General features: G+C 39.0%; 1 protein-coding gene across 4 annotated transcripts in view; it reads left to right on the top strand.

Moving 5' to 3' along the window:
• PAPSS1 (3'-phosphoadenosine 5'-phosphosulfate synthase 1) overlaps positions 1-17,045 on the top strand; it is a 108,821-nt gene that overhangs the window by 46,253 nt on the left and 45,523 nt on the right. For all 4 annotated transcript variants that reach the window (XM_004269600.3, XM_033427797.2, XM_049708921.1 and 1 more), the window contains 3 exons: positions 9,127-9,240; positions 11,641-11,752; positions 14,181-14,386. In XM_004269600.3, the coding sequence (XP_004269648.1) occupies positions 9,127-9,240; positions 11,641-11,752; positions 14,181-14,386 (432 nt within the window). The remainder of the gene's footprint in view (positions 1-9,126; positions 9,241-11,640; positions 11,753-14,180; positions 14,387-17,045) is intronic.

Genomic DNA, 17,045 nt, shown 5'->3' with positions numbered 1-17,045 from the left:
TCCTCAAAGATATCTGTTAGGTTTTCCAAGGGTGGGTTATGTGAGCTCACATGGTAGAGCTAATATCACAAATACAGATTGCGGGTGGAGGGGATGAAGATGTCAAGTGCAATGGTGTTCTCAGGGAATAGTAACTAAATCTCCATAGCTTTCTAGTGTGTGCTTTGAATGGGGATGTGAAGATTAGAGGTTCTTCATTGACTAGCATTATGTCTAAGAATATAATTGTGAGTGCTGGCAGGGAATGGCACAGGTAGAGATGGAAGAGCAGAACTCTTAGCATGTGCAAAGCCTTTGGTAGTCCCTTCAGTAGCATTATTGCATTTAATTTTTGTTAAAACTCTGAGAAGTAGTTATAATTTTCCTCATTTTACTGATGAGGAAACAGATTCAGGGAGGTGAAGTTGTCTGTCTCAGGATAGTTCAGGTGTTTGACAAGTGCTGCCTCCTCTGGTGATAAGTGGAATTTTTTCTGTCTGATGCTCCATATTACTTTGGAGAGACTCTTCTGAAATGAATTCTACCAGGTATTGTTTCTTTAACATTCTTTACTGTCGAGAAAAAATTAATCCATCTAAGAAAGAAATGGAAGGCTTTATTCGAGTCAAATAGAGGATTTTAACCCAGGAACAGGCCCTCAGCAAGCTGAGGACTGTTCTGCCCTTAAAGGTCAAAGCACAGTTGTATAGGTTTTTGAGACAGAGGGCTGTACATTAAATGACGTAGATAGTTTGCACAATCCAGATCTGTGAGTACAAAGTGGGGGTCATTGTGGCCCCTTACAAGATCATGAAGGAATGTTACCTTCTTTTTTAAATTAATTAATTAATATATTTATTTTTGGCTGCGTTGGGTCTTCGTTGCTGCGCGTGGGCTTTCTCTAGTTGTGGCGAGTGGGGGCTACTCTTCGTTGTGATGCACAGACTTCTCATTGTGGTGGCTTTTCTTGTTGCGGAGCACAGGCTATAGGCACGCGGGCTTCAGCAGTTGTGGCTCGCGGGCTCTAGAGCGCAGGCTCAGTAGTTGTGGCACATGGGCTTAGTTGCTCTGTGGCATGTGGGATCTTCCCAGACCAGGGCTCGAACCCGTGTCCCCTGCATTGCAGGCGGATTCTTAACCGCTGCGCCAACCAGGGAAGTCCCCAAGAAGGAATATTATCTTTTAAGGAGTTGTCTTGTTGGTACTAGGAGAACATTGCTCTTTATGATTGAACATGAATTTCTGCCAGTGGGGAAGGTTAGGCCAATGCATAATGCGGATACACAATGCACAGTAGAGGGGAGAGAGGTCAAAGGGCAGTGAAAAATTTTCATGTTTAAATTTTCCTTGATTTGCCTTAGAATATGAAATTTTATCATTATTAAGATATGGAATTGATTTTCACTGTCCAAGAAAAAAATTTTTTTTTTTTGCGGTACACGAGCCTGTCACTGCTGTGGCCTCTCCCGTTGCGGAGCACAGGCTCCGGACACGCAGGCTCAGTGGCCATGGCTCACGGGCCCAGCCGCTCTGCAGCATGTGGGATCTTCCCGGACCGGGGCACGAACCCGTGTCCCCTGCATCGGCAGGCGGACTCTCAACCACTGCGCCACCAGGGAAGCCCAAGAAAAAATATTTTTAGTGTGGTCTACAGTGGGTATTTTAGTATGGTGGGTATTTTGGTTCTGTCATCTCTGGATTGTCTTATTTCTCTTTCGATCTGGCTTACGTAGTATAATTGGTATAGGCAGTGTGGTCATTTAAATAAATACCTAATTTCTCAGTATTGTGTCAGAGCATCTTTATTTTCTCAGTATGCTTCAGTTGGCACATTTTTATCCAAGAAGATAGAAGACACTGGAGAATACTGAGGGTTTTTTATTTAAGTTTTTTCCTAACCCTTGAATGGTCACTAGATGGCCTGCTGGTATTGCATTTTAACTTGGCGGGTTATGACATAAAGAAGTAGGCTTCTTGCTGATGGTTTTAATCTAAAGTGATATTTTAAATACTGTTTTTAAATCTACTAGGAACTCTAGATTTAGTAGTGCTATAAATTATTTAAGGGTTTATATTCTTATGAAATGGTGGTTTAGTGCTCTAAATGGGTTTTATACTGCATGTAAAACCAGACTTTGCAGCTGAGTTTTAAAGTGATGCCAGTATGTCGTTGGTGTTCATGCTTTGGAGGCATGTAGCTTAGATAATAGAAATTTAATAGTTTCATAAAAAGATGATTGAGCTCTGGTGTTCAAATCTGTTGAGATTTGGCTCAAGAAAAAGTTCAGGAAATACTTAAAGGAAAAATTTTAAATGTGAAGTCACTGCCTTTATTAACTTATTCACAGTTCTTTAGGAAGATTAAAAAGAGAAGGCAAGAACTAATATTTTCAGGTAGTGAATGTTGTTTGTTCTGCTGGCCAGTTTCCAGGAAAAAAACAATTTTCTCTTTGAACAAAGATATGGATACAACATATGTTAGGTCTTAGATTGTATTTAGTCAGTCAAGCAAAAAAAAAAAAAAGTTTTGAGTATCCATGTTACATTTTAAAATTAAATTTTAAAATATTTCTAGACCTACTTCATTAACGGTAGCATGTGAATTGTTTACTGACCCCCTACTCAGGAGAACTCCTGGGAGCACCCCTGTTTCCTCTCTACCCTTGAATACTTGGCGACTCTGGCGCTCTTAAAACTGGAAGTAAGGGGTTAGGTACATGAACACTTGTTCCTGACCTGGCTTGTGAACTATTTCTGTTTTAAAGGAAATTTCCTGAAATAAAGGGTTTCATTTGTACAGGTTTCAGAAGAACACATGATTTTCTAACAGCTGACCGTGTCTCTGGGAATCTGAATGAATCCCAACTAAAATGGGTAGCTCACGTGGCAGGGACTTCATGTTCTGTTGTCCAGATCTCTTGTCTCACTTTGAGGTGGTTTTGACTCTTTTAGATGGTCAGTAGTGGTTTTGGAAACGAAAACTATTTGTCAGTAGAATGTGCTAGGAACTGACTGTGTCTGCATTTTAAAACCTTTTTGTGTTCCTGATAGTTGTCCAGTCCACAGAGAACTCACTTCCTCTGAGTATGTGTTCCATGTTCCTGTTGGCTCCTGCTATGTTTGTGTTAATTCCAAAAGTGCTCACTTTATGTACCTTTTTAGAAGAGAAAAACATTAGCAACCTCTTGAACCTTTATTTTGCCATTGGTTAGATATCAGAAGAATTTTATATCTAAGTTGTGAGGTTAAAATTCAGTTTAAAATAATTGCAGGGTGTGAGTTTTGAAAAGGGAAGAATTTTGTGACATGCTTGTAATGAAAACAGTTTTATACTTAAATTTTTTTTTTTTTTTTGCGGTACGCGGGCTTCTCACTGTTGTGGCCTCTCCTGTTGCGGAGCACAGGCTCCGAACGCGCAGGCTCAGCGGCCATGGCTCATAGGCCCAGCCGCTCCGCGGCATGTGGGATCTTCCCGGACCGGGGTTACGAACCCGTGTCCCCTGCATCGGCAGGCAGACTCTCAACCACTGCGCCACCAGGGAAGCCCTTTAAATAATTTTAATTATAAATATTAAGCAATAAAATTTTATGTAATTTAAAATTATTTTCTCGAACGACTTCCCTCCTTTTTGAAAAGCAAGTGATTATAGGGGAATTCCCTGGCGGTCCAGTTGTTTGGACTCCACACTTCCACTGCAGGGGGCACGGGTTTGAACCCTGGTTGGGGAACAAAGATCCTGCAAGCCATGTGGCATGGCCAATAAAAATTAAAAAAAAAAAAAGTGATTATAGCCTCTAAGTTCATGCCTACAAAGCAGCACATTACTAACATGCATTACTAAAGCTGTGGCATTGTTAGTGTACAGAACATAAAAAAATAATTTGGTTGGATTTATAATATAGATACCACTCTTTCATGTTCAAACTAGTTCTCTTGGATTTGCTCACAAACTGTAATTTGTTTTTTAACTTAGGGTGTGGTTGGAAGGAAATAGACACGATGTATAGAAAGAAGCATTTGTTGGTTCTCAGTTCTTACTTTGAACGAGTCTCTTCAGAGGGAGCAGGTTCACATACCTGAGTGTACACTCCAGTGTCCTGGCGTTCTACAGAAGGGGGGATTCCAGGGTGGAGGCAAGGCGGAGACACACCCAGCCTCGTGCTGGGAGCATTACAGTGGGCAGTGTGCACTGCTGCTATTCATTAGTATTTGTGAGCTGACTCTGGTGATGATGGCTTAGGAAACCAGCTAAAAATGCCCTGTTGCGTCCAACAGAGATGAAAAGATTTAGTCTATTGGATGCGCTCCTCTGACCCTCCAAGATTGTTGACAGCTATTAGTGGTAAATGGGGGGTGGGGGAGAGTAGTCAACACACATCGCAAAAAAGGCATCTCATCCTTACAAAATAATATAGGCTTCAGAGATGGCAAAGAAAGCTTTACGTAGAGTTGTTTGTATCAGTGAAATTCTTCTCTTCCCTGGAGTTCCTGTGTCATTTATTCCCAGACTGTGATTCTGGTTTTCAAAGTTCTAAGGGGTCTCAAGTGGTGGAAGTGGAGGTTTTCAATTTATTCACAGTGATGGAGTTTGAGAAAGTTGGTTGAACATCGTTCACTTGTTATTAATAGAAATGTTTAGATGTAACTGAAATGTTGAATATCTTTACTTTTTGTCTAGGACTTTATTAACACAGAAAGATCACACACTGACCAGAAACCCTGGGAACTGTAAATGTTTAATAAAATCATGAAAGTAAACTAAGAACAATTTATGTGGCAAAATGTTTCATAACTTAGTTTTATGGGAAAAACAGTAAAGGTTTTTCTTTTAATTTTTATTTTTTAAAATTCGTTTTTGTATCTGGAGGAGAATAGTGTTGGGACCTGAGTTGGAATCCCAGTTCCAACACTTATCAATTAACTGTACGACCTTGGAAAAAATAACCTGATTTCTCTGGCTTCAATTCTCTCATCTGTGAAATGGGAAATAAAAATAGTACCTGTCTCAGAATTGTACTGAGGATTCTATTAATAAATGTAGAGTGCTTAGGACAGTTCCTGGCATGTAGCAAGCACACTATAACTATTATTTATTGAGTATTTATTTGTGTGGTAAGCACGTTGGAACACAGTACAACAGGGATTTGGGGCACGTTATTAACGTCTCCTGAGCCTTAATTTCCTCATCTGTAAAAGGAGGATAGCAATAGCTTCTTCTATTTTCATAGGTAGGATTGCATGAAAATTAAATGAATTAGTTCACGTGAAGCCCTTAGAACATTGCTGGTATTGTTGTTAGCATCCAGTAAATGTGAGCCCCGCAGTTTACATACTTTAAGTCATTTGTCACAGCAGCCCTGTAACTACACACACACACACACACACACACACACACACACAGTTTTTGGTGGCAGTGTTGTTAAACAGCTGAGACGGAGACAAGGTGAGAAATGTTAGATAACCTGCTCAAGGTTGCACTGTTAGAATCTGAACTCAGGTCTTAAGTACAAAAATCAGAAATAACTGACCTATAGACCTGTGTTGCGTTCTTGTAGCTCTTTTTGGTTTTGAAAATGTTGTGTGTCTAATGTTTTGTGATTAATGCAGATATTTAATTTCAAGTGTGTTTTGTGAAACTACCATACTCTTTCTCACAAAAGCCCTAATGAATGCCTGACTTTTTGTGTAATTTAATTTAGCATTTGTTCCTAGTGTGGAGGACTTAAATTCTTTATTTTACAAAAATGTGTGTTCCTCAAGGTACCTTTCAGAGCTTTACATGTCCAAGAAGCTAATTGAACATATAGGGAGTGTGTGCAGTTCCCTTAATGCACATCATACTGTTCTGGGAAAAGTTGATTCTGAATTTTTGTTTTCTGGTTGAGGGAGTAATAGCCTTTGTAGAAAATGCTGAAACTACCAGTTGCCCTGTAATGCCCATGGGTGAAAAACGCTTGGCGGGGAACATATATAGGGTGATGGGTTTTTCTCCTTCCCACATTCTCTTTATTGCTGTTTTATAATTTAAAATAAATGTATTAAAAATAATTCCTGGAGTTAGAAGGTACAGAATGGACTACCTTAAGCTATTTCTCTCGCTAGATTTAAAAAAGAGTCTTTACAAGGTTGTACGGTATTTACATCTACAAAGAGAAAATTGAGGCTGTCTCTCTTCTTCATCATTATTCTTTGATGCCCTCATGTCGTGTTTACCTTTAGTAAATACGATAAGTAGCCGTCTGCTGTGGGTACCTGCTGCAGGCTTAATTGCAGAAGGCGGTCTGGAAGGTTTATGAAGTGCCTTGTGCTGTGCGGAGTTTGTGCTTAACACACACTTTCTACTTTGCCGTGAGTGGTGGGATGCTCAAAGGACACAGGGCTTCCAGAGACCTAGCTGAATGTGGTGTGGTAGTAAGCAGTGCTTCTTTATTTATGTCTTTTAATTTTATTCTTTCTTTCTTTTTTCCTTCATGTTTACTCTTCTTATTCATTCTTGGGTTTTTCATGAGAAAGATCAGAGGCCTTGAATTTACTGGTAGGAGGAGCTTGATTTTGGTACATGATTTAGCCAGTGCTCTTCCATCTTTGAGGGAACAGAATATCAGAAAAATGTAGTAGAATAATTCTTTCTAGATTCTCAGAACCCATACGGACTGCTTGAGTGGTAGCACTCAGGCTTTCATGAGATCGTCTAGCTTTGAGACACATATCTGACTCTGCTTTTTTCTACTACTGAAGATATTAATGAAAGTCCAAATGTAAGTTGAAGTTTCTTCCCAAACATTTTCTTTCTAAAAGTAGTAGGTATTGTCCTTAAACACCTGGTTCTTCCATTAATATTCATTTTGAATTACTTTTTCTGTTGTTAGCATTTTTTAAAATGGGTTTTATTTTTTAGAGCAGTTTCAGGTTCACAGCAGAACTTGAGTGGAAAGTATAGAGAATGAACTCCCATGGCTCCCCTCCCTGCCACACACAGCTTATCCTGCTACCAGTATCCCTCACCAGAGTGGTACCTTTGTTATAATTGAAGAACCTACATTGACACATTGTTATCATCCATAGTTCATAGTTTACATTAGCATTGAACCTTCTGTGGGTTTTGACAAATGTGTAATGACATTTATACACCATTGTAGTATCATAGAGAATAGTTGCACTGCCCTAGAAAATCCCCTGTGTTCTTCCTATTCGTCCCTTCTCCCCTCCCCTGTAACCCTGGGCAACCACCGATGTTTTTACTGTCTCCATAGTTTTGCCTTTTCAGAATGTCACATAGTTGAAATCATACAATATGTAGCCTTTTCAAACGGGCTTCTTTTACTTAGTAGTCTGCATTTAAGTTTTCTCCATGTCTTTTCATGGCTTGATAGCTCATTTCTTCTTAGTGCTGAATAATTAATATTCCATTGTCTGGATGTACCACAGTTTATCCATTCATCTACTAAAGGACTTCTTGGTTGTTTTCAAGTTTTGGCAATTATGAGTAAGGCTGCTGTAAACATCTGTGTGCAGGTGGATGTAAGTTTTCACCTCATTTGGATAAATACCAAGGGGCATGATGGCTGGATTATTTGGTGAGAGTATGTTTAGCTTTGTAAGAAGTCACCAGATTGTCTTCTAAAGCAACTGTACCGTTTTGCATTCACACCACCAGTGAGTGAGAGTTCCTGTTGCTCCGCATCCTTGTCAGCATTCGACGTGGTCAGTGTTTTGGATTTTGGTCATTCTAATAAGTATATTCTAATAGTGGTATCTCATTGTTGTTTTAAATTGCATTTCCTTGATGATATATGATGTGGAGTATCGTTTCATATACTTATTTGTCATCTGTATATCTTTTCTGTGAGTTGTCTGTTCAGGTCTCTGGCCCATTTTCTAATAGGATTCTTTTCTTACTGTTGAGTTTTAAGAGTTCTTTGTATATTTTGGGTAACAGTCCTTTTTCAGATATGCCTTTTCCAGCTATTTTGTCTCAGTCTGTGGCTTGTCTTCTCATTCTCTTGAGAATTAATTTATTTTGCATAAGAAATTATTGCTTGGGTACATATGGAAAACCCTTAATCAGTGCCAGTTTTGTATGCTTATAGAGATTACTTGATTGATTTGACTGGAAAGTTTTAAAGTAATTAAACACATTTGGTAGGATTTCCCAGGTGGTCCAGTGGTTAAGACTCTGCCCTTCATATGTATAGCTGCTTCATTTTGTTATACAGCAGAAACTAACACACCATTGTAAAGCAGTTATACCCCAATAAAGATGTTAAAAAAAGAAGAAAAAAGAAAAGACTCTGCTCTTCACTGCAGGGGGCGCCGCTTTGATTCCTGGTCAGGGAACTAAGATCCTGCAGGCTGTGCAGTGTGGCCAAAAAAGAAAAAAGGAAAAAAAAGGAAAACCCCCCAAAACACATTTACTAATTATTCCTAGGTATATGACAAGTGTGAACAGGCCTTGTAAAGGTCACTGGATGAGCCGTGTATAAGAGCAGTATATAAGTTTGTGGTAATTACAGACAGATACTTGTGGGACAGATGAGATAGAGCACTGTCCCAATGTGATATAAATGAATACTAGGACGTTTGGTTAAAATTTCCGGACTACATTTCGTAAGACATCAGAGACTGCTGTTTCTCAAACTGCAGTGGTGGGAGTAGAGCTGACGTGCTCTGAAATACTGTGTTACATGACTAAGAAGGTGGCTTTAGTGACAATGGTGACAAAGATGCACGTGGAAGCTGGAATGAAATGGTTTTATAATATGTTATAGAAAATAATGATTATGTTTAGAGTGCTCTTTTTGTTTATTTCTTTGTTTCCAAATTATTTTTATCATTACCCCTTACTTGAGGTTACCTCTTCTTTGCCGTTGCATGATCTTGACTTATATGGCATATTCCAGGAATTTCTGTCTCACTAGATAGTGGGAGATTATGATTAATGAAGTCTTGCATGTGGGATGTTACCTGCTTGCAAGTAGACCAGCTGTCACTAGGAAGATTGATTGGGAGGTACAGCATTAAATCCCTGTCTTACACGTCGTTTTTTAAGTCTTATTTTGAAATGTTAATTTTCTTCATTAAGATACCCTTTGGGGAAAGCTAAATTGTTGAATCAAACATTTAACTGTACTTTTGTGGATGTATAGGATATTGTACCTGTGGATGCCTCTTATGAAGTGAAAGAACTGTATGTGCCAGAAAATAAACTTCATTTGGCAAAAACAGATGCAGAAACATTACCAGCATTGAAAATTAATAAAGTGAGTGCTTTGTTCCTTTTCCTACTGAGTGATTTAACCTTATGTATAGTGGTTAGTCTATAGAATTTGTGATTTTATTTTTGTGTGTGAGGGTGTGGGTGATAGTGGTAGTTGTGTATATCACAATTCCCCAGGGATGGGAAATATGTTTAATTTGTAAAACCATATTTCCAAATTACCATGGCTTTGATTTCAACATTTTAGTCATAACATTTATTTATTATGAAATATCAAAGAACAAAGATTATGTAAGATTTTTAGGCTTATCAGAAGGAATGGGTTCTAAAAGGTTAAAAACCTTTAATAATTAAATAATTAAAATGAACATTTTTTCCCTTTAAACGTGTTTCCTAATCCCTTGTCAAAACCCTGACTTTCCCTTTCTTATATCGTGAAGAATAATTCTGCTGTGTATGTTAGTTCTAATAATAGCATTAGGTGTTTTTCCCAATAAAAAACTGCTTAGTTAAACTAGATATGACAGTGGTGACTATAATTTATCACTTTCAAATCTTAGAGAATTTTAAATTGTGTCATTCAGATATACTTTAAAAATGGAGAGATTTAGGAATAAGAACGTGGACCGGGACTAGAATTTCCCAGCCTTTCTTTTAATATAGTTAAAATCCCGGACACCCAGGGAGGTGCCAAATGTGCAAGTAAGGAGAAAGAAAAATAACCCCCCAAGCCTTCTGAGGTCGGAGGAAGACTCTTCAAAGACTTACTCACATTCCTGATAGGAGTATATTATCTAGGTGATTTGTGTGATTGGGTTTCTGACCAGAAGCTAAGACATGCTGCAGGGGAGCAGAGAGAGGGAGAGTTGGAGAGCAGAGGCACTCAAAGCTGACTTTGCAAAGGCACAATAGATTTTGTCACTGACAGACTGTGCATCAAATGAACGAACACACACACACACACACACACACACACACACACACACACACACACACGGCAGGGAGGAGGGAAGGGGAGAGAGAGAGAGAACGAAACTGAGAATGAATGCATATGAATCCAGGTCAGTTAGACTCAATAACCCAGAAAAACAGCTGCCTTTTCTAAATGTGATCTTTTTTTCAATACTGTAGTTTGTTCTTTGCACAGCAGTATACAAAGTAATTAATTAAAAAAATTAGGTTACATCATATAATGTATGCTAGGCTGCCATAACAAATACCATACCCTGGATGGCTTAAACAACAGAAATTTATTTTCCCATAGTTCAGTAAGTTAGAAAGTCCAAGGTCCAGGTGCTGGCTGATTTGTTTCCTGGCGAGGCTCCCTTGCTGACTTGCTGTCAGACGCCTTCTCACCTTATCCTCACAGGGTGTCCATGGGAGCTCTGGTGTCTCTTTCTCTTATGAGGGCACCAGACCTGTTGGGTTGGGACCCACCCTTTAGACCTCATTTATTCTTTATCACCTCTTCAGGGCCCTATCTTCAAATACATTCACATTGGGGGTTAGGGCTTCAACATATTTTCAGGGGGACATAAACATTCAGTCCATAATAGATACCATCTAGAATTAGATTCCAATAGAGAAGAATAGTGGCCATTGTCAAAGGTTTAGGAAAAATTAGTAAGAGGAGAACTTGAAAGTGAAACAATTTGGTGCACGAATATAATTTTTTCCTGTGAATTGAAGGAGGGGAATGCTTTACCATTATTTGATTTTTCAGTGGAACATGCCAACCTAATACTTTGGGTATCCATGGTAAGTCACATCATAATGCACACCTCTTGGCCAGGTGCTTTATCTTTTCTCATATGAGAATCACTGCTCCGTGTGTATATATATACACACACACACAGTTAAAAAATGAGCATATCCAGCTTGCGTTAATTCATCAATTCTTTAATATTCTGATGGGATCTACTAGAAATCTTAAAGTTCAAGAAATAATACAGTGTTTGTAAAATGAAGGGTACTCTGTCATTGGTGAGGGATTTTGTTTTGGTAAATATTTTATCTAAAGTTTGTTTTAGTTCAGGACAGTGGTTGTTAGAGTGTAGTTTCCAGACCATCATTGTTAGCATTTTCTGGGCACCTGTTAAAAATACAAATCCTTGTGCCACAGCAAACTAGCTAAATCAGAAACTGGGGGGTGGAGCAGTCTTCATTTAACAAGCCTTCCAGAGGTTTCTTAATACATATTAAAGTTTGAGGACCACTGGTTTAGGAGATGCTATTCTTATGGGAAGCCTAATGTTATTCAGATTTATTAAGAAAAATACATACTTTCCTAGTGACCTTATTGTTTATTAGATTTGTAAAATCTATAAACATTCTCGAGAAGTTCGTTTCCATTGCTTTCAAAATTAAACTCCAAAAAGCCATTAATGCTTTTGTTCATAAGTACATGAAATAAAGCATTTTTCTTTACGGTCTCGTTTACTAGGTGGATATGCAGTGGGTGCAGGTTTTGGCAGAAGGTTGGGCAACCCCGCTGAATGGCTTTATGAGAGAGAGGGAGTACTTGCAGTGTCTTCATTTTGATTGTCTTCTGGATGGTAAGACATTTAAAAATATTCAAGTACATTGAGTATGGAAAAGAAAGCACACAGTTGCAGGGATTCGTCACTATTTATAGAGAGTACTGGTAACATCTTAACGGAGATAGCACTTAAAGACTAAATTATATCAGTACTGAATATTTTAAACGTATCATGAGATCTTGCCATTTTTAGTTTTCTTGATTGTGACTTATTGCAGGGGGAGAAGGACAACCTGGGGATTAAGGCTAAAAATGGATTTAAAAAACAAATACAGTTTCCCTATGCCATATCTACCTGATCACGGTAAAAAGCCTCTCCCCAGAAAGTGTACATACTTACTAATTGTGCTGTGCTGAAGCCCATGCTTGCTTAAGCCGGGTGTTCTAACAAGGAATCAGGGAGTCCCAAGTTAAGGAGTCCTGAAATAGGTGGTTAAAAGGATGGTTCTTCCTACTCTTTTAAAACACTAAAAAAAAAAAAATTGCCAAAGAAATTGATATTTAGGGTATTGTAATTACATTCCAGCTACCTTAAACTTTGTATATTGTTGGTAAGATTAATGTACTACAATAAAGAGAATATTGCTGAATGTTAAAGAACTATGCCGTATGATCCAGCAATTCCACTTCTGGGTATTTATGTGAAGAAAACAAAAACACTAACTAGAGAAGATAGATGTTCACATATGTTCATTGCAACATTATTTACAATTGCCAAGATATGGAAGCAACCTAAGTGCCCATCAGTAGGTGAATGGATAAAAAAGATGTGGTGTATATATATATATACATATATATATATATATACATACACACACACACACATATATATATATATATATACGCGCGCACACACACACACACAGTGGAATACTATGCAGCCATAAAAAACAATGAACTTTTGCCATTTGCTGCAACATGGATGGACCTGAAGAGTATTATGCTAAGTGGAATAAGTCAAACAGAGAAAGATAGATACCATATGATTTCACTTATATGTGGAATTTAAAAAACAAAACAAAAGAACAAACAAAACAAAAACAGACTTGTAGATACAGGGAACAAACTGGTGGTTGCCAGAAGGGGGTGGGGGTAGGCTAAATAGGTGAAGGGGGTTAAGAGGTGTATAAACTTCCAGTTATAAAATAAATAAATAAGTCACAGGTATATAATATACAGCATAAGGAATAATATGGTAATAATTTTGTATAGTGACAGATGGTTACTAGACTTATTATGGTGATCCTTTCTTAATATGTTTAAATGTTGAATCACTATGCTGTACATCTGAAATGAACATAATATTGTACGTCCACTATAATACTTAACTTTTAAAAAAAAGTCATAGAACCCTGCAAAGTTGCGACCACGTTCTTCTGTGTTATAACTTCTTTTGACTGGCGAGTAAAATAGATACTAGAAGATGTAATTCCTACTCATTGTTCTCAAGAACCTTTAACATAAGAATTAAATTATACTTCTTGATTTTCTTCCTTGGAAATAATGGTAAAGTCTTTGTGAACTGCCTTCTTAGTTATGACTTAGTCTTGGGTGTGGTGTAAATCTACCTGTTAATTTTCCATTTTGAACTCCACCTTACGGTGGTAATTTTAAAACAACCAAACTGTTATCATGGATTTTGTTGACGTCTTTTGCCCAAAGAAGGCATGCCATGATTTCCCAAAAAGTGTGGTTTCTCTTTGATAACGTAAATAATATCCACATATGAATCTGAGAGTGTATTTTATTTTTCTAACTTGCGCATAACGAATAGGAAAGAAAAAAACACTTTCAGAGCTTGAAAGGTTGGGAACTGAGAATGTGCTTTTGGGCTCACTGGCAACATATTTTGGTTTAAATGGAGCCACTGATTATTTACTGCCTTTGTTTCCTGACCAGTATAGCTGGCATCAGTTCCATTCTGATTAAAAAACAAAAAACTTTTTGAGTGTTTTCGTCTTCCTCTCTCAAGGATATCCAGGTATACCAAGTATACTCAAGTTACTTAACCAACTTGCCACTCAAAATGTAGTTGTCAGCGGTATCAGTTATAATATTTTTCCTGTAAAGGCCCTGAAGCATAATTCTTCGTCTTACTCATGTATTTTTGGTGATGTTAGGCTTAACCCGCTGATTCTTCCTTACTCAACAGTTGCTTAAACTTCTGCGCTTCTTCCCCCTAAAGACAGTTTCATGAGTGGTTGTGAGGAGTATTGCTGCACACAGTGTTGATGTTCTTAATTTTTGCTGTTTTGTTTTGTTTTCAACTCTGGGTTTGTTGCTTGTTCTCTCCCTGCTTTTCTGTGCCAGGTACCAGTGGAACACTGTCACTGGAGCAATAAATCTTTTATTATTTGAAGAGCGTCTACTGAAGTGTGAAAGGTAGATGTCAGGCCTGCTGAGTAATGCAAGCTGTGTGCTTTATGTTCTTTTGTGCCCTGCAGGGGGTGTCATTAACTTGTCAGTACCGATAGTTCTGACAGCTACTCAGGAAGATAAAGAGAGGCTGGACGGCTGCACGGCTTTTGCTCTGATGTACGAGGGCCGCCGCGTGGCTATTCTTCGCAATCCAGAGTTTTTTGAGCACAGGAAGGAGGAGCGCTGTGCCAGGCAGTGGGGAACAACATGCAAGAACCACCCCTACATCAAGGTCCTGAGTAAACCTTGCCGCATTTTATCTTGATTTGCCAGTAATGTTTGTGCTGAAATGTGAGGCATTACCTCTATATCAACTATGCCATTGGAACTGGTAATATTTTGCAGAATCAAGGCTGGAACTTAGTGTGAACTTTTAAAGAAACTAAGCGAAGGAGTTCCCTGGCAGTCCAGTAGTTAGACTCAGCGCTTTCACTGCCAGGGCCCTGATTGGACCCCTGGTCGGGGAACTAAGATCCTTCAAGCTGCATGGTGCAGCCAAAAAAAAAAAAGAAAAGAAACTAAGTGAAATTTTAGTAGCTTTACCTAGAAACTTTATATAGCAGCTGTTTAGATCATGGAAGTGTGTTCAATTTCATTTCATTGTCTTATGTAGGACAAAAAAGGGATAAACTTAAAAAACAGGCAAATATATTGTTTTATAAAATAAAGAGGTTGAACTAACGGTGTCAGACATTCCTTCAGCATTAAAATTCTACAGTTATTAATAACAAATAACATAGTTTACAAACCATGCTTATGTAAATTTTTTGAACCACATAGCAGACCTATAGGATGGGTGGCATTTCCATCTTACACATGGAGAAATTGAGACTTTATGGGGGATATATGTTCTTGGCCAAAGTTAGGCAGCTTATGGTTGGGATGAGGGTCTGATTTGAATCCAGGACCTTGGGCTTTAAAGCCATCTTCCATAATCCTTAGCAGAAAGTCATTATTGGCTTATGTAGAGCTTCCCGTACTCTGTAATCCCTACCACTAGAGAGTACTTTTTGTGTGAATTCATTGGAGGAGACATTTTTTAATCACTGAACATATGTGAATGCTGTTTATATTGTGTGCCACTTTTATTTAGAGCAGTCTGTAAGACTTCTTAGGTTAGTTAGGACTTGGTGTGCAGCCTTGAGGAGCCAATAGGATTTGGATAGGAGGGAGCTGTAAGAAACGGCTTCCCAGGTTTCTGTGGCAGGGCGAGCAAAGACTCGGTGTGTTTGAGAGAGGGTTGGTGGTTCGAGTGGGAGAGAGGACCTTGGGCTTCAGTTTCTACTCCAAGGTGTTAAAATTTTGTTCAGTCATAATAACAATTTACATGTATTTATGCTTTTCAGCCATGTTTCTGCTTTTCAGTCCTTACAGTGACCCTTAGAAGTAGACAGGGTTATTTTCTTTATTCTGAGGAGTCTTAGAGTAGGTTCAACTTGCCCAGAGCTGCAGAGGTACCTGTGAGGTGTCAGGATTAGAGTCTGTCTTAGGTCTTCTGTGCTCTTTCCCCTATGCTGCTCTGCCTTCCTAGGAACAGAGAGGTGGCAGGCAGATTTGACAGGGTCACAAACGACGTGGTGATTTGGGAAGCCAGCTGGGTGGTCTAGAGCAGGGTGTCCCTCTTCCAGCCCCATGCCCCCCGGTACCAGCCATGCCCTCCCGGTCTCCTGGCTGGAGTCCAGCTTCCTGTCATACTCATTGAAATCCATTCTCCTTAGTGCAGCCAGAGTGAGTCTTTTAAAATATAGATCTGAACATATCACTGCTCCCTTTAAAACTCTCCAGTGGCCGCTCATTGTAATCAGAATAAAACCTGTGAGGCCCTGTGGGACCCGGCCCTGGCCTTCTTCCACCATCTCTTCCACTACCGCTGCCCCTCTCCTTGCTTTGGCCTTTCTGACCTTCTAGCCACATTAGCTTTCTTTCTGTTCCTCAAAGACAGAAATGTGTTTCTCGCCAGGACTTTGCACTTGGTGTCCCTCTGCATGAACTACTTTACCTCTGTGACGAGTTCCTTTTCATCATCTCCGGTTAAATGTCACCTTCCTCAGAGAGGCATTTACTAACTCCTTTCTCTTAAATGCCATTCACTCTACTCCCTGGACACTGTGTTCCAGTGCCCTGTTTGTTTTCTCTGCAACATTTATTTATCACTAGCTGATAGTTCTCTGGTTTCTCCTCTGTCTTGCCCACTAAAATATAAGCTCCATTGGAGTAAGATCTTTCTCTCTCGTTTTCTGCTGTATTTCCCAGTGCCTAGCACAGGCCCTGACACATACCAGTGCTCAGTGAATATTTGTTGAATGAGTGGTTTGGTGGATGGGTAGAGACCTACTAGTGAGGGAGACCAGGCAGGAAGTGACTACGCAGTTGAGGTGCATTGTTAGCAGGTAAGTTGAAGCCGTGGGGGAAGAGCTTGAGCTGCATTGCAAAAATGGTTGGGTCCTAGAGGGTATATCTTCTCCTCTCAGATGCAGAGAAAGGACACGAGTGGAGCCGAAAGAAATTTGAGGTGGTGTGGAGATTGGAAGGCAAGAATTTGTGTTCAGCTCCATCATCAATACTTTAATTGCTCAAAAGTTTAGGATTGGAGAACACAAGAGGGCGGGATGACCCAGGCTCACACACTTTTCTGTTAATCGACATACAACAGCAATGAAAAGAATGTTTAGGTTGCTTAAAAAAGTCGTAATTATTCATTTTGATTTTGTTTGCATTTCATATGCAAATATAATAGCTGCGTCACAAATCCTTTGCAAAATTATAGAATATATTCTAATTCTACAGCATCTCTAATGCCAGTTCAGTTGATAAACCAAACAGATTTACCATTGACCTTAAGATGAGAGTAGTTTACAGGTATATTTAGCTTGTATGAGAGAAATGTTCTT

Source organism: Orcinus orca, chromosome 4 (assembly GCF_937001465.1).
Source record: "Orcinus orca chromosome 4, mOrcOrc1.1, whole genome shotgun sequence".
Classification (NCBI taxonomy): domain Eukaryota; kingdom Metazoa; phylum Chordata; class Mammalia; order Artiodactyla; family Delphinidae; genus Orcinus; species Orcinus orca.
The sequence above is the reverse complement of the archived record's forward strand: the minus strand, read 5'-3'. Positions and strand labels throughout refer to the sequence as shown.